This window comes from Haemaphysalis longicornis, unplaced genomic scaffold, assembly GCF_048455015.1.
Source record: "Haemaphysalis longicornis isolate Haplotype H1 unplaced genomic scaffold, Haemaphysalis longicornis Haplotype H1 scaffold_8, whole genome shotgun sequence".
Taxonomy (NCBI): Eukaryota; Metazoa; Arthropoda; class Arachnida; order Ixodida; family Ixodidae; genus Haemaphysalis; species Haemaphysalis longicornis.
In genome coordinates this window covers 143514740-143538348 of record NW_027526445.1, presented here as the reverse complement: position 1 = coordinate 143538348, position 23609 = coordinate 143514740, and the positions used below count along the sequence as shown (strand labels likewise).

The window sequence follows — 23609 nt, the reverse complement described above, 5'->3', positions numbered from 1 at the left end:
AAGGCAATGTCATCACAAATAGGGATAAAATAGTCACAGTGGCCGAGGAGTTCTATAGGGATCTGTACAGTAGCCGGGACATACAGGATAATGCCGAACGAGACAGTAGTTCAGAGGAGATAGACATCCCACCAGTAACGACCGAAGAAGTAAGGAAGGCTTTGAAAGAAATGAAAGGGGGCAAAGCACCTGGTGAGGATCAGATAACAGCAGACCTCTTGAAGGATGGAGGAGAAATTGTACTTGAAAAACTGGCAAACCTGTATACGCAATGCCTAATGACCGCAATGGTACCGGAATCTTGGAAGAACGCGAACATCATCCTAATCCATAAGAAAGGCGACATGAAGGACTTGAAAAATTACAGGCCGATCAGCTTACTGTCAGTCGTCTACAAGGTATTTACCAAGGTAATCGCTAACCGAATCTCTGCAACCTTAGATTTCATTCAACCTAAAGAACAAGCAGGGTTCCGTAAAGGTTATTCAACAATGGACCATATTCACACGATCAATCAGGTGATAGAGAAGTGCGCTGAGTATACTCAACCCCTATATATAGCCTTCATAGATTATGAGAAAGCATTTGACTCGATCGAAACCCTAGCAGTCATTCAGGCATTACGAAACCAGGGGGTAGATGAGCATTATGTAAGAATACTAGAGGATATCTATAATGGGTCTACAGCTACCATCATCCTCCATAAGGAGAGCAGTAAAATACCAATAAGGAAGGGTGTCAGACAAGGAGACACAATCTCTCCAATGTTATTCACAGCATGCTTACAAGAAGTATTCAGAACGTTGGATTGGGAACAGGTGGGAGTAAGGGTTAATGGAGAATACCTCAGCAACCTCAGATTTGCTGATGACGTTGCCTTGCTAAGTAACTCGGGGGACGAATTTCAAAGCATGCTTTCCGCACTGGGCGAACAGAGTAGAACCGTGGGCCTGAAAATTAATATGCAGAAAACTAAAGTAATGATCAATAACCTCGGGACAGCACAGCAGTTTGAGATAGATGGCGAGGCAGTGGAAGTGGTAAGCGAATATATATACTTAGGCCAAGTTGTGACCCCAGATCCCAACCATGAGGCAGAGATAATTAGAAGGATCAGAATGGGGTGGGGTGCATATGGCAGACATTCTCAGATAATGAATAGCAGCCTACCATTGTCGTTGAAGAAGAAAGTGTATGACAGCTGCATCTTACCGGTACTCACCTACGGGGCAGAAACTTGGAGGCTCACTAAGAGGGTTCAACTTAAATTGAGAACGACTCAGCGGGCAATGGAGCGGAAAATGATAGGTGTAACATTAAGGGACAAGAAGAGAGCGGAGTGGGTCAGGGAGCAAACTGGTGTTAAAGACATATTAGTAGAAATTAAGAAGAAGAAATGGACGTGGGCAGGGCATGTAATGCGAAGGCAAGATAACCGCTGGTCATTAAGGGTAACAGAGTGGATCCCTAGAGAAGGCAAGCACTGCAGGGGGCGGCAGAAAGTTAGATGGGCAGATGAGATCAAGAAGTTCGCGGGGATAAATTGGTCACAGTTGGCACAGGACCGAGGTAATTGGAGAATAATGGGAGAGGCCTTTGCCCTGCAGTGGGCGTAGACAGGCTGGTGATGATGATGATGATGATGACAAAGCATTATCCCTCTTTCGTTGTTTTCTGTCTACTTCCTTACTTAAAAATGATCCAAGGAAATTGTCTGTTCGCTCTGCACGTCGGCATTCGTTAAAATGGCGTCGCGGGTTCCAATCGCAGAACAACCAAAGATTATTTGCTACTTCTAGAAGGCTACTTCAAAGATAAATTTGCGGGCTATTGTTAATCGGTAGAGGGATGCTGCTAGCCGATCAAGTCATGCCTCCAGTGATTAAGAAGGTCGGCTTGCAGATGGCCAGCGGAACGGAAGGACAAGGTCTAAAACAGAAGGGAAGGACAAGCTGATTGTTACTGCAGTGGTTGAATACCTGCTCCTTGGTGCCAAAGGAATTCGGGAGGCCCTAAGCTTATAATCTTCTGGAAAAAGTAGCGAATAATCTGATGGCGTTCTTGGATGGGAACCCGAGGTGCCGTTTTGACAAATTCCGACGTGATGAGCGAACCAAAAATTTTAAGGAAGTATAAAGCAAGAAAAACGAGATAATTTATTTAAAAAACTGCGCAAAATGCCTACTTTAGCTGCAGCGGAAAACGTGCTGAAAGATAAGTTCAGTGCTCAAGCAGCATACGAAATAAAGACGATGAATAAAGGCTCGCGATTCATCTCGCCGGCATATCGTTGTTGTTGGCACGGCACCCTGCGATTGCGCTTAATACACGTCTTCGGCGGCAGGGCCGTTCCGAAGCCACTAGTCTCATCGTGCATAAACGACAACAACAAAAATAACCAAACAAACCATTCGGCGTAAGTATCAATGAGGATGCGAGGAGCGTATGCGCCAAAGCTGGCGCCATTGTCACATTAGGCCGGAAACGTGTCATCGTGATAAAGGAAATGGTACAAAGGCGTCGGGGCTTTAGTCAACATCACAGTACCGCTGCAGGAAGTGGGAAAATCAGCGTGCCTGCAAGTAAAAAAGGGCACGCATGTGTGCCGCGCCGGTCGCGACAACAGGCGCCAGGCCTCCAGAGTGCGCATCGGTGGCTTTTGCCACGCGCTCGCATTGTCCGGAATATTAAGGCGCCGCCTATACGTCGGACGCACCTGGTACCTTGAGGCCAAAGAAAGGTACTTGGCTGGTGAATACCAGTACAGACCCGTCGGATGCTCCCGCAGGCGTGTCCTGGGCCATGCGTACCTATTATTGCAACGGCGCCGTTGCATCGTACAACATGCGTCTGCTAAACAGGCCGACATGGAGCGAGCACGCACTGCGGGACAGCTTTGTGGTTCCCTCTGGAAATGCAAATCCGGTGCCACGGAGGAAAAGCCTCCGTGTGATCTTATGCGATTTACAGCGTACAAGATTACCGTAATGCAGGGGTGCCTAATGTAGACTATATTCCCATTGGGACATTAGTGGGATGCGATGGTTGACCGATTGTTGATTTTGTTGGACGTCTGTTTTAAAAGCGCGATTCTGCGTGGCTTGCGACGCGGTACCGCCTCGAGCACGTGAACGGAAGTCCAAGCTTCAAATCAACTTGCCCCCATTTTTTCTTTTTCTTTGTTTTGAGGAAACCAACATGACTATGCATATTCCCATTGTTTTTAGAAGATGGACTGCAGTGGCACGGCCGCTAAATGAGAGCGCACTGACGTGCGCCTTGCATCCAGCGGCCGTGGCATAGTATGTGTTACGCCGGTTTCATTACACGAAGCGCTGCAACAGTCAATCGATTTCTGGAGGCTGATAGGGAGTGGTACCATTTAGCTTACGGTACACACAGCATGAACAAAAGCATGGTTTAAGATGGGACACTGCTCTTAAAACAGCTTCAATTTTTAAGTAAGCTCTGTAAAACTTGCCAGTCTTGCTGTTTTTGTGCCACTGACTTCAAATACGCCATTATTTTTTCAGTTGGTCAATTAATTGCCAAGATAATTAGAGATAATAAGCCATTTTTGGACGGTGCTATAGACAGAACAGTGTTGGTCATAAACTGTAATACTTGTATTTTCCAATACTATGAACCCTGGTGAATGCAATAAAAGAATTGTTTTTTTTTTTGATGCACCGCTTGGAACTAATTTTGCAGCTAATTAAATCTTGGTGGCACCAGTGGCAAGGAACCATTTCTAATGCGCATTTCGAACACCGAAGTTTATTGAGCTGTAAAGTTAGTTCCAAGTGGTGCATCAAGAAACCGATTCTGTTACTGCACTCACCAGGGTTCGTAGTATTGAAAAGCAGAAGGATTTCAGTTTTATGACTAACACAGTTTTCTCCATTGTTCCTCCAAAAAGGGCTAGTTATCTCTAATCTTGGTAACTAATTGACTGACTTTAAGACTAATGGCATATCTGAGATCAGTGGCGAAAAAGCAGCAAGACTGACAAATTTCACAGAGTTCACTTGAGAATTAAAAGGAATTGTTGTAAGAGCCATGTCCCCCCTTAAATTTTGGGAACACAACCAGCCATTCAGCGAGGCAGTTTATCTTACAGCAGACTCGTGATGAACTCAGTAGGAAAAAGGGAGGAAATTTAAATTACTACAGTGCACCCAGAGTGGATGTTTCACAGTTGTGGGTTGTGCCGCTGCGACACACTTTTGCAAAAATCGAGAACCTTCCCTGTTTCAACTGGTGAAGGAAGTGTAGACTTCATGGAAGCAACACAAGCGTAGCTCGCAAGCTACTGATGGGTCCTCCTCTCGCCGCGAGTGGGGAAGAATTTACGACTTGCGGCTGGCACCTCGGAAAGGTTGATCTTCTAGAAATATGGCGAAAATGCATAGTAATGTTGCTAGTCTCAAAAAAAAAAAAAAAAAAAAGCACCGGGGGCGTAGGGATTCGAACCGAGGATTTCCGTTCACAAGCTCGTGGCGGCACCTCGTCATGCTTTCTTTCTTTTTTTTTTGTCGGACACGCGATCAGCTAGTTGAGCAATCGTGCGACCATCGCCTTGCGCCCAGTATCCCCATGGGAATATACTCTCCATTATGCATCCTTGCGTTACAGTGATGTAATCCGGTGTAAATCACATGAGAGGCTTTTCTCCATTGCACTGGATTTCCATTTCCAGAGGGAGTATTCTAAGAGCGAAATAGCGCCCCCCTTGTTTTCCTCCGCTTATCACACTGCCTGCTAACGGTGCAAAGAGGGCAAGTGAAAGTGTATAATGGCCACAACATAAGCATTCCACGAGCAAATCTCGTAAAGTGCGTTTTTCAGCGCTTTGTGAAGCGTTGGCTCAATGGGCCCTCTCGTGAGCAAAGGCGCTGTGAGTATGCAAAGAAGTGTGATAGGCGAAGGAAACGATTCGGGGCTGCGCTCAGCTCCAGGAAGAGCCTAGCTGACGATGGCCACTGCAGCCAGTGCTTAGTGCGTAAGCGGCCACTCTCAACGTTTTTGCCCTGTCACTCCATCATACGGCGTTGATCAACCGAACTGTCGGCGCTCCTGTGATATTGACAAAAATAGGGCGGGTGTACATAGATACACCAATCTACGTTTATTTTGTATGCTTTCAGGATTGAAAGCCTGTCATAGGATTGAAAGCCTGCCTGCACTGGCGGTGGGTGCAGGGAAACCATCGATTTCTTCCTAGCAGGGTTCGCACGTAGGGCAGGGTTGTTGCTGAACCTTGCTGCAGCTGCAGTAAAACTATGTCAAAGATCTACCGTTCAGAGCAGTGTAAATGTTTAAAAATACACGCCTTTCAGTCATTCTACTATAACTGAATGTTTCCAAGTGTTAAGTGGTAAGCACAAACTTCAGTACAACTCATCCGTTTTAGTGTACTCGGGTGACCTGTCACAGGTATTGCCATGGATGAACGAAATGCCAAATATTGAGAACCAGGGAAATTAAAAATTGCGGATCATGCAAGTCGTATGTTCCCGTTCAGTTATATTTAGAAGGCAGTGTCATCAAAGTAGTCCATTGTGATAGTGAACTAGGGACGCGGGGGTTCGATCGCTGTAGGAAGACATCGCACACTGTTTGCAATCCACTTCATGTTTTGGCGTCGGCGTTTCAACTGTGTGTGGCTAAACGTGTTAATTGTGAGATCAGGACCTCATTCCATCAAGATTCCTGGTGGAAGTCCGCGGAATGAATTCTGTGAAACCTGCCTCTCATGCTTTCGTAACCACAGGCAAGCTATCACATAATTTCCCACAGTTCTGCTGTTTCAATTTACATGCCGATTGATCACATCGAATGGTATAAAATGTGTCATGCCTGTATGGCTCTAAGCTGCACATAACTTCTGCAACACTTCTAAAAAACTCTCTACAGTTGAACATTGCATACGTAAAGTATAGGGGGGGAATGAATTCAACTTTGAACATGTGGTAATGCTTTATTTTTGTCGAATTACTCTGTCCCAACAATTCCTTTGAAGCCAGCCGGACAGTGTTGTGCTTAATTTCAATGCAACACAGGAGTACATTAAACATATGTTCAGATTGACGAATAGGCATAATACAAGTTGCCTTACTCAGTGGTTGGGTCTTCGAAGAATAGTAGTAGTAGTAGTAGTGCCACTTTATTTTACATTGGGTTCAGGGTAGGGGGGTGGCGGAGGCCCAAAGGGCCCCCGCGACGTCCAGGGCTCTGTCCGTGACGTCTTCTTGCGTTGTGAGGTCGGAGCTCCCCAGAGCCTGCTCCCAGTGAGAAGAGGAGGGGAAAGGGGGGATGGGGTCGCGCGGACACTCACAGAGCGAGTGGAAGAGTGTCCAGCGCGCCACATGAGGGGCAGTGTGGGGAGGTGAATTGGTATGAATGAGTGTGCACAAGGAGAGTGCGGTGTGGGAAAGTGTGGGTTTGTAAGAGCCGCCACATGTGCGCTGCCGGCGGAGTAAGTGAAGGGTGCGGGGGAGGTAGGTTCCTGCGGAGGAGGCGGTAATGTTTAGTTAGGTCCCTGTACGTAAGTAGGTACGCGTGGGACATTTCGGGGATGCCGTGTGTAGGCGTAAAAGAAACGGGAGCCCGGGATATCAAAGCTCGGGCGTGTTGGTGTGCCGTCTCATTACAACCTACGCCGGTGTGGGCCAGAGTCCACAGCAACATCACGGGGTGGGCAGGGGGATTCTGAAGAAGAATTTTGAGGGCAGCTGTGGAAAGGATGCCCTTTGTGTAATTTCGTATGGCAGTTTGGGAGTCAGATAAAATGATCTGGGGGGTAGGTAATTGAGTTAGGGCAAGGGCAATGGCTGCCTCTTCCGCAGTTACTGAGGAGGTGGTGGCAACTGTAGCTGAAACCTGAGGGACTGTTGGAGGAGTGCCTACTACAGCGAGTGTGAAGGCAGGACAGGTGGGGTAGGCCGCTGCGTCTACGTAGAGAGTTGCTCAAAGGGAGGGTAGCGGGAGAGGTGTGCTTGGGCTCGGGCTAGACGGTAAGCTGGATGCATATTTCGCGGGATCGGCTTAATGTGGAGACGCCCGCGGAGAAGCCGGGGGATGTGAGCTGGAGGATCTAGTATAAGCGGGGGGTTGGCATGAATTCGATCGAGGATCTGCCGACCAGCCGGGGTCTGGGAAAGGTGCGTAAGCTGGGCCAAGTGATGGGCTTCGATTAGTTCGTCTATGGTATTGGCGGTGAGCGCGAACACAGGCGGCGCTGCGAAGTGCGCCTTCGTGACGTCAGCTTAGGGATTCTCGTATTTGTCGTCTGCTTCACTCAGGATCGCTCTCCCTGCTGTTTCTTTGTGCTCGGTCAACGTCTGGTGCTTGTCCGCACCAGACTTGGCGTGTGGGTAACTTTTTATCATAATAATAGGCTTAAAATCGCATACACTAGCTCATGGTGTCAATTAAAGTATAGTTTTGGGTACCACTACGGGAGAAACATTGCCGGCGCCACCCCATTCCTTGCGAAGCCGGTCCTGTGCAGAGCGCGAAGAGTCGGAGCTAGGCGTCAGCTTCTCATGTAAGCATTCGAACAAAAGGAGCAGTCAGCTGCTAATAACCGACAACAGCGAAAATGGAAGACCAAAACAAATTCTAGGCCTTCAGGGCTGTCGGCTTTGGCAGAAGGCATCACGATTCCCTGTAATCATATGTAAGGTAAAACAGTTTTTGCAACCTTGCCGAATGCTCGAACGCGTTTTGTCACATCACTTTACGTTGTCAAGGCATGAAAATTTGCCGACATGCACTATAGACTGCAAAAACTGTAGGTTGAGTTCCAAATAACCCAGTGTGTATATACGCGCGTGCTGATTCTATACGAGGCATCTAACCAGTATGGAGGTTTATTGAGCAAAACGAGTCACGTCTTCGTTAAATTTATAGTAACCCGTATATGTTTGTTAAGACCTGGAGGGATATTTTGGAACATTTTGCACAGCCATATCTTTCCGATATTCGGATATGCGTTATAGGAAAACTGCACTCAAGAGGAGCAGGAGGAGTAAGGGGAGGAGGGGAAAACTTTTTTAACAATTAAATCGATCTGGTTAGTGGGCCGGGTACTCAGTCCAAGACAAGAGAGTAAAAGTAATTTTCTTCAAATCATAGAACGCCATCCCGAGTAGAATAGGATTTGTTCTTCGCGCCTGGAAGGGTTGAAAAGCAATAAAGAGCTACTTGGAATTCTTCTTCGGTTTCGAGTCTTGTAATATATGCAGGTATACTGTTTATTACGTGAGTTAGCGAGTATATCATGCCTTTAACACCGTAATCATGTCATCATTGTTCGAGTTGAGAGTCAGTTTGTTATGATAACGATATAATTACGATAGAAATTCGCAGCACAAAAGCTGCCTTCGAGTACTGTGGACCATGTTGTTTAGGGCGCGATCGCGGTGGCGTAGCACAAACCTTCTCATTGTATTTGCATGTGAATAAACAAAGCACGCTGCGGATATGCACCTTCTTGCACGCAGCCGTAATGAAAGCCAATTTGTGAAGAAGGGAATGTATGCCATACAAAATGAAGGAAATATCCACACGACCTTTGTGAGGCTCCCAAACATCCCGAAACCTCCTAATAAGAAGTTGGTGATGGCGCAGAAAAATTAATGCGTTGGGCAGAAAAAAAAGCAAGAAACATTAATCCGATACAAGACAACAACGAAAGAAACAGAAGAAAGCCGCTTTATTTCCTGCTGTGCGATGAGTGTGTAGAGGCCACTGCTTGATACGTAGCATTAGACTGTTGAGCATCTCAAAAATACTGCAGGGAAGCCTACGCATTTTGAATACTTATCGAGAAGCTCTGATTGCTGATCCTCGCGAATAAGCAAGAAAGGACGAGTTACACACGATCTTCTGACCGATACTCCGAAGAAAGTTGTTCTCTATCTCTTCGTGTGTTGCAAACTTGTGGGGGATACAGCTTCAAATTATTCAGATGCGTCAGAAGCTGGAAAAATAACTGAGTCGCCAGAAATACGCTTTTTAACGCACTACAGCAACGAAGCGGGTGATTTCTAGCCCAGGCACTGTTGCCCCTCACAAGCGGAGTGTAGGAGATGACAGCGGCGCGAATCCCTAAGCCGACGTCAGAGCCAGGGGGCGCCACTCAAAGATCTCACCGCCAATTATGTATAGCAAGCGCGAGGAGTCGTTGGGTGGGTGCGTGGGGGAGCAGTAGCAGCACGGAGCGATAGGCTCTTCGAAGTAAGGCATCGAGGGAGGTACGTTGAGAGGGGGTGAGCTGTGCGTATGGGAGTTGATAGCAAAAACGGCTCACCAGGAAGCACTGCACAATTTGCAGCCGTTCTAATTCCGTTAGCCCATGTTTCCTAGACGCGATACGTTTAATGAGACCAATAGTCTGGATGGTGTGAGTGTGCAAGAGGTGTATGGTGTCTGTGCTGCTCCTGTTGGCTTGGAGATGCATGCCGAGAAGGCGAAGCTGGGAGACCCAGGGGATTGGTTGACCGTCCAGCATTACCTGAATGGTGGTCAGGGGAGTGGGTCTAATTCTAGGTGGAGGAAGGAGTAGGAGTGCTGATTTAGAGGCGGAGCTAGTCAAACCTGCTTGTGCAGCAAGACGGGAGACTGTGGCAGCCCCTGCTGAGAGTGTGGCCTCTATGTGGGCGTCGCTGCCTTGGGTGACCCAAAGTGTAAAGTCGTCCGCGTATATTGTCGAGTGCAGGGATGGTATATTTTCTAGAGCATTCGCGAGAGGGAGCATGGCGAGATTGAATAGTAGAGGTGAAAGAATGGCCCCTTGGGGGGTGCCTCTGTTGGGCATGTCGAAAATGTTTGATTTGACGGTGCCCAGTCGGAGAGTGGCGGTGCGATCAGTGAGGATATTGCGTATGTAGGTGTATGTTCATTGGGTGGAGGCTAAAGCGCATGGCATCATGGTGCCATGGGCATCGAGGAAAGTTAGAGAACAATTAGAGGGGCCAGGAATACAAAATACAACTTGTTCAATTTGAAGGAACTAACTTTTAGTAGCTCACTTTGCTCCATTCTAGCTACGAAATATGTTTTAGCTGGAAAACTAGAAATATTGAAAAACTTCCAAGTTTCGCACTACAGTGACGTAATGTGGGCCAGAGTGACACAACATGGTCCAACACTGGAAACGTAGTTGTAATGTGGGAACTGCGGGTTAGCACTCAACTGCTATGATCGAAGGGAACTAGAGGCCCCAGTACAGTTGCCCAGTCATGTCTCTTGGAAATGGCTTACATTGACGGCTTGCAAGCAAAGTTCTGTGATGTTGTAGAGAAATCGCTGAAAAGGGGCTGGGTAGTTGCTACAGCTTCATAGTTTCGTATCTCCATTATTTTTGGAAGCTTGCAATGAAATTTGTATCACTGGTTTTGGGACACGGCAGTCTTTTTAATGAATTAAACTTGTATTTTCTCTTCATGGCTCCTTTAATTACGTTTAGTGGGCAACTCTGTAGAAACCACGTGCACGCAGTGATAGAAGAGAAGAGACTCACAATGAAATAAGTGAAGCTCAGTGAATGTGTAAAGACAACTATCAGACAGGCAAAAAGTCATGGGGGAATTAAAGTGACATGTAAAAAAAGTGGAATCGAAAGGACCATTGGAACTGTGTAGTGTTAAGAACGTCCATACAGTGGAAAAATGAACTTGTGCATCAATTCTAATGGTAGCACCCTGCTGTTTGAATGGGGAGCAAGTTGTTTGAGAAAGGCCTCTTCCCCATGTGGTGGTACTTGTGTATTCGGTAGAAATGATAGAAATGAGACAGAACTAGTTGAGCGCACGGTGTTAGAATCTGGTAGCCCCTGTCTGATTTCATGTAAAGCAAATATCTGCCTTCCTAACACCGCAAGGCTAATGGTTTACACGCCGAAGTAAATCACAGGAATGTGCAGTTCAGCATGAGGAGATTGGAGAAATGGGAACAAAAAGCAAGGAAGGACAAAACGAAAGGGCCATATATTGCACACAAAAATACGCTGCCTCAACTGTCACTAAAAATGGGAACGTCCTCTGGTGCAGGAGTCTTGCTATGCGTTTCCTAAAGGGAATATGAAATAGACCTGTGGCAACCTGGCTGGCTTGGCCTGATTGGGAATCTTTTACTGAACTATCAGATATTGGTTTAAAAGAGATCTCTAAGCCGAATTACAGCGTTTTCTGCTCTCAAGGAAACTGAATACTTTCGGTGCATATGATCTTTCATTTTGTGTCTTTTTGCATTGCTGTCTGCTGCTCGCCTGAATAATTCACTTCCAAGTATTTTCCAGCCTGTTCTGCAGGTTTGATGAGCCCCATTGTCTTCTTTACCTTGTCTTCGTTGCACGGCGAGTGTTTTATCTCCCTGTGTCGTGTTTCCTCCCTCTCCCTAGCAGCGTGCAGATGATGTTCTGGGGAAGCAGGGCTCACATCTGAAGAGAAACCCGGAATAGGTCGACTGGGCGGCCACCTGCCACATCATGGATCGTGAACCCGCCGGTGAGGTGGCACTGTCACAGTGCGGTTACCCTGTTGGGAAGCTGCACAGCATAGCTCTGGATCTGTTGTCATGACGGTTAGCCAGCATGGTTGTTTTCACATTGTTTGGCTTGAAAAAGAAGGTCAATCAAAGGAAGGTGTGGTCTTGGCTACCTGTGGGGTGTCACAGGCACAGCACCAAGCACCAGTTACTTCTGGTTTTTGGCTTTAAACAGCATTGGGTTGCACTGAAGGCTGCACTGGGGAACTTGGTCTTCAGCTGAGACAAATAAATTAATGGGAAAGCATTGCTTTCAAAACCTTAGAAGTGAGCTACGTATGTGCAAGTAGGGTATCGGTATGAGCTGGGCTAAAGAGAATGAACAGAGAGCTTTACAGGAGAAGCTCAAACCCATAAATATGCCTTGCCCACTTTTCAATATTGTTTACCTCAAGACACTTGGGGTTCATATCACTCATGGTCTGTCATCGCAGCAACCTTTTTTCATGCAGGAAAGACAGAATTTTAATGCAAGTAGTAATCTAGGGCTCTCCACCTAGTCTAAACGTGTGTTGGTATCTCTCTATTTTTGTGGGTTTGGTATCTCTCTAACCCAAGGTTCGCACAGGTCCTTAAAAACCTTGAAAACCCTTGGATTTAGAAGTGTAAATTTCAAGGCCTGGAAAGTCCTGGAATTTTTAAATGGTCCTTGAAAACCCTTGATTTTTCTGGAGAGAACCAATTAATATCCCTATCTTTTCACAAGAATTTAAAGTGTTTGTCGTGAATTTTAGGTGTTAAAAATGTAAAGAAACATTGTAACAATCAAGTTTCAGTGTATTGCGTGAAATTACCAGTTGTGGATTCTCATTATTACGAGGCAACATTGTGAGCAGCACTCCTCAATAGAATTCATGTCATGATACAATCCCGTGAAAGCCGTCTTCTGTTCTCTATTTTGCATGTTCCACCTAGTCTCTGGACGGCCTTTCATTGCATGTTTGCTGCGCCTCATACGCTCCATCTGCGTTTGCTTTAACGTGCAAATGGTGGACGTGTACATAGCTCATACTGCCTTGCAGCAACACTTGCTGAGTTAATTTCAGCTGATGCTCTTGCTGACAAAGCAGGAGATGCAGGCAACATTAACTAAGTTTTGAAATCAAACAGCCTCAGCAAAACACCAAGAAAAAAGAAAACCCTCTAAATATAAACTATGAAATAAAAAATAAAGCTGGGGGAGCATTCATGAACCCACAACGCCTATCTAAATGTGCATTAATGCTCTTAGGTAATAGGCAATATCAAAATTTTGCATTGTGTTGAAAAAGTTATAAATAATCCCAGATAAAACATAAGAAGGGGACCTTGAAAATGTGTTTTCTGGTCCTTGAAAACCCTTGAATTTTTGCTTTTGAAGCCCGTACGAACCCTGCTAACCAGTGTCCCGATTGGCGCCATGTGAGCTATAGAAATTGTACCCTTTGATTCATCATGTTCAACACGATTTTTCAGCTTGCTAGCGATGGTATCTCTGTACTTGTTCCATGGACTTGGACTTGTTTCAGTACCTCTGTACTTAACACCCTGTTACCAATTTGTCTTACCGAAATTTTTCTTGATGAAGTTCACGCCCACGCTGCATTGGCCTCCCACGTCAAATGCAAAGGCATCATCCAACTGGCAATTTTCCACCCTACTGCGTGTATTGTAACACTGCTATTCTAGCGAATCTGACACGCGTTATTTGGCACGGTTTTGCTCACCTATTCCTGTGCCTTGTTCTGAATGTCTGCCATATCCGACCGCGATACCCCCATTACACACGACAACCACAATTTTCTTTTTCCCCTGACAGTCTTTGACGTACAGAGTGGTCTCGCAAAGGTAGTCTAACCGGGGTCTATCACTTCTACGTGTGCATTCATCAAATGAATCTTCCTCACTAGGATTTGCAACTGAACATTGCCGCCTGGCCACCGGTCATCCCTTCCTTTTTATCCCGTCTCCCCATTCTGGCCCTAGATGCTCCTTGTGTTCGGTTCGATTAAGTAAAGCTTTGTTTGAAACACTAAGGTTTACAAAATTTACGGACAGCTGCCAGGCTTTGGCTCGACTTGGTCAGACCCCACACGTGAGAACTACTTGTGCCGAAATCCTGACCATCTGCCCTCGATTGAAGGACACTAGGGATATAATATGGGTGGACTGCGTACCTGGCCACGAAGGCAGAATTGGTAACGAGACTGCTTACGCAGGGGCGAATGAGCGTGTAGAACTCCACTCCAACCTCGGCTACCCCGTCCCATTCGTAAGTTGCAATCCCGGGCAAGTAGAGGTAGAAGCCGCAGTCAAGTACTGGGGAGTCTGATTCTGCGTGATCCAGCTCCCTTGCTGGCAGGACTGCCTCAAGGCACGGAAGTGCTCCTGCCCAAGGTCCAAGCGGGAGCTGGAGCCACACTCACTGTGGATGCGCTGGCAAAAGTGGTGGGCCTACGTGCTGAAGCGCCATCAGCCCCTGACCAGGATGCACCGCCTGCAACTGCCGTTAGCTGCACCTTCTGCTCCACAGGGGCCAAACTCACGGTGCATCATATGCTGTGGGAATGCCGGGCCGTTCAAATGCAATGGTTCAAGTACCTTCCACCAGATTTTTGGCATCTTTCCGACTGGACGAGCGCGATGCAGGTCGTTGATGCATGGCGGAGGCTGCTCTCTCTGTGGGAGTGTGCTTGCTACACAGTCGTTTACCGTCACATGTAACTCACCCCCTTCTCCTCCCCCTCTTACGTTTTCCCACGCAGGTCTCTCTGTCATCCTTGTCCTAATAAAGCTCTTGACTGATTGATTCCAAACAGCAAGCGCGATGCTAGAGAGGCGTTCTCTGTCTGAGATGCCTTAGAGGTGGCCTGCCCGTGCTGCTGTCTCGGTGAACATTCGCTGAGTAGACGGGGTTGGAGCTGGTCAGCAAGTCCACCCACTGCTATGTGGTAATGTTGGGGAGCTTTGCGTGTGTAGGTGTGTTGGGGCTTTCTGCAATGATGTGGTAGTGTTTGTTTGGACAATACTGACATGTGGCTGTGTATTTCATAGGGAACATGGCGGGAGGTTGATTAGGAATCTTGGGGTTGTAATGTATTCTTCTGTGGTTTCTAAAGTGAGGTGATGGTAACATCTGCTTTGGTGGGTTGTGTGGTTTAATCAAAAACTTTCACTCTTTCCCACCGTAGGATTCCAACTTGACCTTCAAACTGTGGAGGTTGTGGGAGAGGCTGTAGTAAGGAGGGAAATTCATTCTCCGAACTGAGCAGGACGTCGTAGGTCTGGGGAGGGTTGAGTGAAGGGTGTGAAGAGAAGCAGGAAGTCAACACAAATTTTTATGCGATGTCTCACTGATGGCGTATGTCGCATTGAAAACTCACTGCAGGAAGACCAAATTTCTCTGATGATGATGATAATCGTGGGCCAAGTGAAAGAACAAACGCTTGCCGTGGCCGGAATCGAACCTGGGTCACTCGTGTAATGAAGCCGACACCTATTCAGTTGCTCCATCTGAGACGTCCGAAACTGTTTGAATTTGGAGAGGGGTGCATAGACTTGCCAGATTAGACAAAAAATTTGTCTACCTTATTGTTTAACAACGATGGTTGACTGCGAAGCTTTCTTTTTGAAAATGAAATGGCGAGTAGCCGAAGTCAAAGCCTTTGCGATTGAAAGTCCAAGCTGTCTGAAAGTCAATGTACAAACTGAGATGACAACTCGAGAATCCCTGACGAAAAAGCTTCGCGTTCAGCCATCATCACCGTTAAATAGAGGGGTGCAAGATTTTTTCTCTTCACCCAGTCCAAGTTCCTACAAAGCTTTGCCGTGAACTAAAAAATTTCGTGAATGAACTGCAATTGATTGAGGTTGCACGTACTGTTTTTTACGTTGTCTTGGGCAGCTCTGATTGATTTGCGTGGTTCCTTTCTGATGACACAGGCGTGTTCTTCCCAAACCCTCGTGGTGTCTGTGCAGAAGGGTCGCCATCGCCCTCATCGGACAGCCAGCGCAGGGCACGCAAGCGGCCGTGGGACGACTCGGATGAGAACCTGCCTAGGTAGGTCATCCCTCCACCTCCTTTGCCAGGCCTGTGTGGGGTCCTGTTCACCTCCTTCTGGCTTTTGTGCTGTTTTTATGGCGAATAGTGAGCTACCAAGCAGCTGTGATGTTGACTCTTCCCCACTTGACTACTACAAATTCTGATATCGACCTTAGCGATTGGTCACGACACTGCTGCTGCGTCCACACCGCTCGCGTCCAGTCATGGTGCTGTTTTTGTGGTGATCATCTCGTGGCCAGACTGCGAAGTTAATGGCCCAATTTAGACCTGGGCTAATCCTACATGTGCGAGTACTGCAGTTAAGGCACAATAATTTGAACTTTAGAAATTTGAATTTAGGAACGATTTCATCTGGCTAAGCTTTGTAGAAGCGTATGTATTAAAAACGCCTGATAGTTCTGTTACGAGGAACTAAAAGTGGCGCAGCGCAGTCAAGCCGTGTGTGTAGATGGCAGGACCCAACAACCCACGGTTTATGAGAGCTGCCAGTGGGAATAGCGCCAGCACGTGGTTCCACGAGTTTAATTCCCTGCGGTGGAGTGCGGGGAACCTTCAGCAGACGACGGCATCAAGTTACGTCCGCACCCTGTCGGCCACTTCACTTTCTCTTCTCTGCTTCAGCCATGTAGTCGCCTGTATTCGCTATCTCTTCCTGCATTATAATGAGCCCAGTTAATTTGGTAGAGTGTTCCAGATCAGGAGCCACAATTTAACAAATTCGAATCTGAGTAGGTTCTGCCATGGATAATTCAAACTGCCCACCACCCTCCTGCTGGCGGGGCACCTGGCGCATGGTCAGAGAAACAGAATTGGTGCCTACACTACATGCTTGGGTGTGAGTGACAGCGGTTACGATAGCCAATCGCTGTCGGTACTGCAGCTTTGGCTCAGTGCTCTGGAAAAAAGCCAGCCACCTGCGCTCGAAGATAGTGTCATTGCCCCCATGGAAGACATTCTAGGCAGCACCTGCTAAGCAGTGTGGACGCAATTGCAATGGTGGGGGGTTGCGCCGACAGATGAGGACATTGTGACCAGTATGTGGCGCCCCCACTCCCCGACCCTAATCTTCGTCGGCCACTAAGTACGATGGCCACGCAAGGCTTGGTAAACAACACTGCTTGGCTGGCCAATAAACACCCACAAACACAAAAACTCGCAGTCTGTCACCGTCACCACCAGCAGGCTGTGGGTTGTCACTCAGCTGCAGGGTACCGCGATCCTCCCACGTTCACGAATGCGGGGCAAATCGCGGCGCTGGCGACGAAAAAGCCCGCAGACCGACCGAGAGTGCCAAACCCCCCCCCGCCTTTCGCAATTACCACCATGCCGCTGTACGGGAGGCTTGAGCCGTTCGAGGTGAAGGGTCCACCTGGCCTACGAGGAACAAGTCGGCATGTTTTTCCGGGCGAACGACACACACGAGGCAAAACAACGCAACATTTTCCTGGCCAGCTGCGGGACCAGCATCTTCGGTCTTGTGTTCGACCTCCTCAAGCCGGCCACGCCACATGACAAATCGTTGGGTGAGCTGCTCGCGATGCTACGCGTGCACTTCAGCCCGTCCTCGTCCACGTTAATCGAGCGCTTCCGCTTCAACAACCGGAGCTGCCGAGAGGGAGAGACTCTCGAGCAGTTCATCGCAGCGCTGCAAGGGTTAGTGCGTGGCTGCGCCTTAGGGGACCAGCTCAACTTGCTGCTCCAGACCGTTTCATGTGCGGCATAAACGACCCCTCCATGCAAGCAGGACTCCTGGGGCTTCCTCACCCCTCACTGGACGACGCCGTTATGGCAGCACTGTTGATGGATGCTACGGATGAAAGCGGCAGTGAACAAGATGGTGACACGGCATGGCAGGTGCTGTCGTTGTGGTGGTGACCCTCCCCCCCCCCCCCCCTCACAGTGCCAGTTCGTGCAAGCGGAGTGCTTCGCGTGTGGGAGAACTGGGCGCATTGCTCAGGCGTGCTGAGGGGGGATGGCGGACAGGCAGAAGCAGCAGCCTGGGTCGAGCATATGTTCCACGCAAGCGCATGGCCAAGGGAGCCAGTGCAAGGGTAGGTGGCGGGACGTGCAGCAGCACGTCCCGCCACCTACGGCTAGGCTTCACGTCGTGACCGAAGACTCGCAGATTTTTGATATGTGGCACATGGGCATAGTTCAGTCGTTTGTGCCACCGTACATGCGGACCGTCGAAGTCTGCATGCAACCCATTTCCATGGAGCTGGACACAGGGGCCAGAGTGTCGGTCATGGCCGGGAAACTCTTGAAGCGCACCTTCCCTGGCGTGTCCATCAAGACGTCAAGCGTCATGCTGCGCAGTTATTCTGGACAGCTTGCCCAGGTCGAGGGTCAAGCCCAGGTTAGCGTTCGCCTTGGCGACAGGGAGGCAACCCTGCCCCTGTACTTGACCAGGGGGTCGTCACCGACGCTGCTGGGTTGGAACTGGATCCAGGCTTTGAGCGTGCGGCTGCCGGAATACCAGGAAGCAGTACATCTGGTGGCAGACATTCTGAGCCTCCTGACCAAGTTCAAGGCCCTTTTCCAGCCCGGGGTGGGCACATTCACCAGCACAGCGCCGAGCATCCATGTCCCGGAGGGAGCCCGGCCTCGGTTTTCCAAGCCGCGCCTGCTGCCGATCGCTCTGAAGGATGGGGTCGGGTCAGCCAGGAGCTGCAACGGTTGCAGCGAGATGACATCCTGCTGCCAGTCAAGTCATCGGAGTGGGCTGCTGCCATCGTGCCATGTCTAAAGCAATACGGCAATGTTAGGATCTCGGGGACTTCAAGATCACCATCAACCCCGTCGGTATGGTCGAAAAGTACCCGCTGCCCCGAATTGAACATCTCTGGTCAGTTTTGCCCGGGGGACAGAAGTTCAGCAAGCTTGACCTTGGAAATGCTTACCAACAGCTGGTGCTCCAGAGTCGTCCCGGAAGTATGTCACCACATCAACAATGCTGGGATTCTTCCAGTACATGCGCTTACCGTTCGGCGTGGCCTCAGCACCTGCCATATTCAAGAGGTAGATGGACAACCTGTTCAGGGGCATGAGGCACCTGGCGGTGTACTTGGACGACATTCTAGTGACCGGCACAGACGATGAGGACCACCTGCAGATCCTGCACAACATCTTGGCATGATTGCAGGATACCGGGCTGAAGCTCAAGCTGGAGAAGTGCATTTTGTTGGCGCCCAGTGTTGAGTACCTGGGACACGTCATTTCCCAGGCCGGCCTGGCCCCGGTACCCCGCAAACTTGAAGCTGTGCTCAAGGCCCAGCTGCAAAGATACCTCAGCCTCATCAACTTGTACAGGACCTTCCTGCCGAACCTCTCATTGCATCTACAGCCGCTCCATCTTCTGCTTCGAGATGGACATCAGTGGGCCTGGAAGAAGGAACAAGACGTGGCCTCCCAGTGCAACCAGGAGCTCATCATCAAGGCTTCGGTGCTGGTGCACTTTGACCTGGCCAAACCTGTCGTCCTGACCGTAGATGCATCGCCGTACGGTGTGGGAGCCGTCCTGGCCCACCTGGAGAAGAATTGCCAGGAACACCCTGTGTCGTTTGCATCTCGTCGACTTCATGCTACAGAGCAACGGTGCAGCCAGCTGGACAAGAAAGGCCTGGCCCTCATGTTTGGGGTAGAGCGCTTTCACCAGTACCTGTGGGGCCGAAAGTTCGAGGCAGTCCCGGACCACAAGCCGCTGCTGGGACTGCTGGGGCCTGGCAAGGCGGCTCCAGTGCAGGCATCACCTCGAGTAGAGCACAGGGCCTTGAGGCTCGCGGCTTACAGCTACCAGCTGGTCTACCGCCCGGGGAGGAACCTGGCACCTGCTGATGCCCTGAGCCGACTGCGCCTGTCGGAGGCGCCTGCTGCGGTTCCTGAGCCTGCCAAAGTGTTCATGCTGGAGCACACATACCCAGAGGTGCTGTCCAAATCGGGGGTGTCGCAGGCGACCAGCCAAGACCCAGTCCTGTCATAGGTGGTCAAGGCGGTGTCCCAAAGGGAGGAGTTGGTGGAGCGGATGTACAGCCACAAGGCTGCTGAGCTCAGCCTGCAGCGGGGCTGCCTGCTGTGGGGTTTCAGTGCGACGATTCCGTAGAGCTTGTAGTCCAGGGTTATCCAGGCATGGAGAAGACCAAGATGGTGACCCGGTCCCACGTTTGGTGGCCTGGCCTGGACCATGACATTGCTCACATGGTGCAGAGCTTCCAAGCCTGCCGTGAGAACCAGCGGGCCTCGTGTCATGTGGAGGTCACCCCCTGGCCGTTCCCGGAGAGACCCTGGTCCCTCCAACACGTGGATTTCGGGGGGACCTTCAAGGGCCACTACTTGCTGGTGGTGGTGGTGGCCTTCTCGAAGTGAGTGGAGGTACTGCCAGTCAGCACTCTCTCGGAAGGAGCAACCATTGCGGCGCTGCGGCAAGTCTTTGCAGCCCAGGGATTGCCAGACATCATCGTGTCCGACAACGGTCCTGCTTTTGCCAGTGCGGAGTATCTGGCTTGGCTGACGAACGGAATCCGCTAGTTGATGGTTCCGCCATACCACCCTGCATCAAATGGTGCTGCCGAGCGGGTGGTGCAAACGGTAAAGGACAAGCGCAAGATGAGCAAAGCTGGGGATTGCCGGACGCAGGTTGCCCGGATCCTCTTCCAGTACCGGACCACACTCCACGACGTCACGGGCCGTGCCCCGTGCGAGCTCCTGTTGGGCCAGATGGTGAAGACACCGTTGGACGTGTTACATCTGGACCTCCAGTCCACAGCGCTTCCGAAGCAGCTGAAGCAGCGACTGGCTACTGACCGAGGTTGCTGTCCAGGGCCTTTACTGGAGTCTGGGGCTCTGGTCTTTGCCAGGAACTTCCGGCCTCGTCCACCCTGGTTCGCCGGGCGTGTGGTCTCTCCAGCCAGTGCGTCATCGTTACTTGTGCGCGCGCCAGTACGCAGACCATGCCTGGCTACCTCAGCTGCCCCTTCAGGAAGCCAACCCGCAGGAGAGCTAACAGGCTCACCGGCCGCTGCCAGCGAAGCACCAGGGGCTATACTCGGTGACAACTTAAGAACGGCACCGGAAGTTGCCGCTGTGCCTTATCACCGTAGCCGGATGTTTCTCCCCACGGCGCAAGTAGGGCGTTACTGGGAATATTTTGAATATGGCGTGAGCCGTTCCCATGGTTTTTTGGACTTAATATGCTTATAAACGACTCCAGTGACGACAAACAAACTGCGTGAGACAAGGCAGACGATATCACGCACTCATAGCAAACCCCTTTCAAAACACGCACGCACTGGCGTCACGGGCCCGGCGCTTTGGCAGAGTGATACACTACATGAGGTGGTGCCGTTCTTGAGTTGTAACAGAGTATAGTGCTACTCGCGCCGCTGTGGAGCCACTCGCAAGTCCGGCGCCACCTGCAGGGCCGACCACTGCAGTCTCTTCGGACGGCGCGAGAGTGGCACAGGCAGCACCCGATGCTGCCCCACCCTGATCGCCACGTGTGCTCAAAAAGTGTGCGCGACCGCGAAGACCGCCGGATTGTTACCGGGGTAACAGGCGTAGTTTTATGTGTTTGTGTTCTAAAAACAAACTAGGGGTTAAGGGGTGTGACAAGTATGTGCCGCTCCCCCGACCTTAATCTTCGATGGCTGCTAAATTCGGTGGCCCCGTAAGGCTCGGTAAGCAACACTGTGTTTGGCTGCCCAATAAACACCGACGAGTACAACAGCTTGCGGCCAGTCACCATCACCACCAGGAGGCTGCGGGGTGTGACACGGCTGGAGGGCACCGCAATCCTCCCACGTTCACGAATGCGAGGCAAATCGTGGCCGACATCACTTCTCACATAAGCAGCGCAGAGCCGTTCACCACCACTGACTACGAGGAGCCACGAAACGAAGCTCTAGTTCGGTCCTCCACTGCGGAACGCATGGTCGGGTTAAATGCCGCAGCCATCCCTCAAATTTTAAGAAGGCAAAAATAACGTTAAAGCAAAATTCTGGCTGTCGCCTTCATGGACAAAAGGCTGGCTGCAATCCTTCACTTTTTTAAGCATCAAATTGCCAGCATGCCCTAATGTTTCTTAATCACAGCGCACTGTCATTCTTCACTTTCATGCCTTTGAAGTTTGAGGCTCAAATGAACAAGATTTTACTGCATACAGTCACAACACAGGGATGCTGTCCACCTTGTTCTTTACTGTTACCGTGCAACCACATTCACCGCTGCCACGAGAAGGTTGGCCTCAAGTGTTTGCTTCATGCGTCTTCGCAGCCTGGAGTCATCGGAGACATCTTCACACTTGCCGACTCAACCGGACTCCCCGTTAGCAGGGTCGGATGTGGAAAGTGCCACCAGCAGCAGAGTTCTTTCATTGCTAGAGGAGTTTTACAAAACTCTGGAGAAAGGTGGGTCCTTTTTTAAAGACACTAGTCTTTCTCGGGCTATTTAAAGGGACACTGAAGTGATTTGTAAATATTGCGGGATTACTAGTGCAAATTGTAGTCCGAAGTCCGTAGGCCATGTTTCGACCACTCTGAGTGCGTTTACGCGACTTTATTTAGTAGAGAAATCAATTCGAAAATGCTGTCCTCCTCTCTGCACCCTCGCCCATTTTCTGTGGTGTTTTCGTGTGACGTCAGGAAGAAATGGCTTGGCTTGACTGCACTAATGCACGGCTCGCCGACCTTCCGACAGTCTGTCGACGGCCCAGCATTTCGTCCACCGGCTGCCGACGGGTTGTTGCAATTCGTTCGCTCAGTTGAAACGAAACCATGACACGTTTGTGAATGGAAGAATGTGCCTTTCTTTACTTTGTTAGTTTGCACACCATCAAGCTCCAAGTCCAGGTCGCTCCACACAAGCGCTGCACAAGCGCACATGCGATGCTTTGCTGACTGGTACGCTAGTAGGAAAATCTAAGGCCACTTGAAGGCGGGAGAAGAGTCAGCGAAGTCAATATAGGTACTAAGGAAATAAAATCAGCTGAAACTTTTACCGTACAGCGTAAAATTAGGGAGCAGGAAGCACTTTTTTGCGCTGGGTGAGCAGGCACAGTGGTCAGCAGCACGACCCCATATCTGCAAATGCTTTTCCGTCTAAGAAATGCGATTGCTAGACGTGAGATATTGTGGAAGTTTGGGGGACGCTTACAGCACAAATTCTAACAACAAATAGTCACCTAAGCTGCTTGAAATGCTACAAATAAATAAAAGTGCAAACTGGTTATACATTATATACCTTATATATTTCAGCAGCGGCAGCGTTCGCCCATGGCCGAGTGGTCTGGAGCGCTAGGCATTTTGCTTTGCAAGTCGCAAATTCGAATCCCCGAGGGTCTTTTTTTGTGTGTGAGTTGATTTTTTTTCGTTTTCAGTCGATGTTTTCTATACTGAATTCACCATTTTTGGGCCGTAACGCACACTGCTCCGCGAGTGAGTTCGCAGAACGCGCATAGACTGAGACACGCTAGAGAGTTCTCGTTGACATGCTGTTGCCATAAGCACCGACTGCTTGCGGGCTGTGGGCACAGGCCAGAATCAACAGACCCTTGGCCTGGTGCGAACACGCTTTTTACGATACAAGCATGAGTGAGGCAAGCTCCAAATATAGGGGAAGAGCGCATGGCATTTGAGTGTCTGCGCTGATGCGGAGGGCGTTCATCCACCGCGTAGGCCTCAACTAGTGATAGCTACGATTCCAAGCCGTCCTGGGAGGCTTACCTTAGGCATTTTAGAGCCGACAACATGGCAGAAGTGCGATATGACAGGTATCGACATATCGAGAATGCCCGTCCATCGATAACGCCGGATGTCAAGCACGTTGCTTTACAAAACTGAAACGGAAACTTGTTTGAATGCTAATCTTGGACATCGCCCAATCACGGGGCACCTCCTCCTGACGTCACAGCCTTTCATTGGTGCGGCCTCCGCAGACTACGCATGGTAGTTTTTCTTCTTTCAGGCTTTATAAAATAATTACCCACCTATCAACCGGATAAATGATCAAAAGTGTGTTAATT

General features: G+C 49.6%; 1 protein-coding gene across 7 annotated transcripts in view; it reads left to right on the top strand.

Moving 5' to 3' along the window:
• LOC144149999 (uncharacterized) overlaps positions 1–23609 on the top strand; it is an 86038-nt gene that overhangs the window by 2967 nt on the left and 59462 nt on the right. For 4 of the 7 annotated variants that reach the window (XM_077681769.1, XM_077681765.1, XM_077681771.1 and 1 more), the window contains exons 2-4: positions 11411–11513; positions 15475–15592; positions 21863–21996. In XM_077681769.1, the coding sequence (XP_077537895.1) occupies positions 11495–11513; positions 15475–15592; positions 21863–21996 (271 nt within the window). In that variant the 5' untranslated portion in view covers positions 11411–11494. Of the gene's footprint in view, positions 1–11407; positions 11514–15474; positions 15593–21862; positions 21997–23609 lie in introns of all 7 variants that reach the window. The other 3 variants (XM_077681767.1, XM_077681768.1, XM_077681766.1) reach the window with 3 other exon arrangements.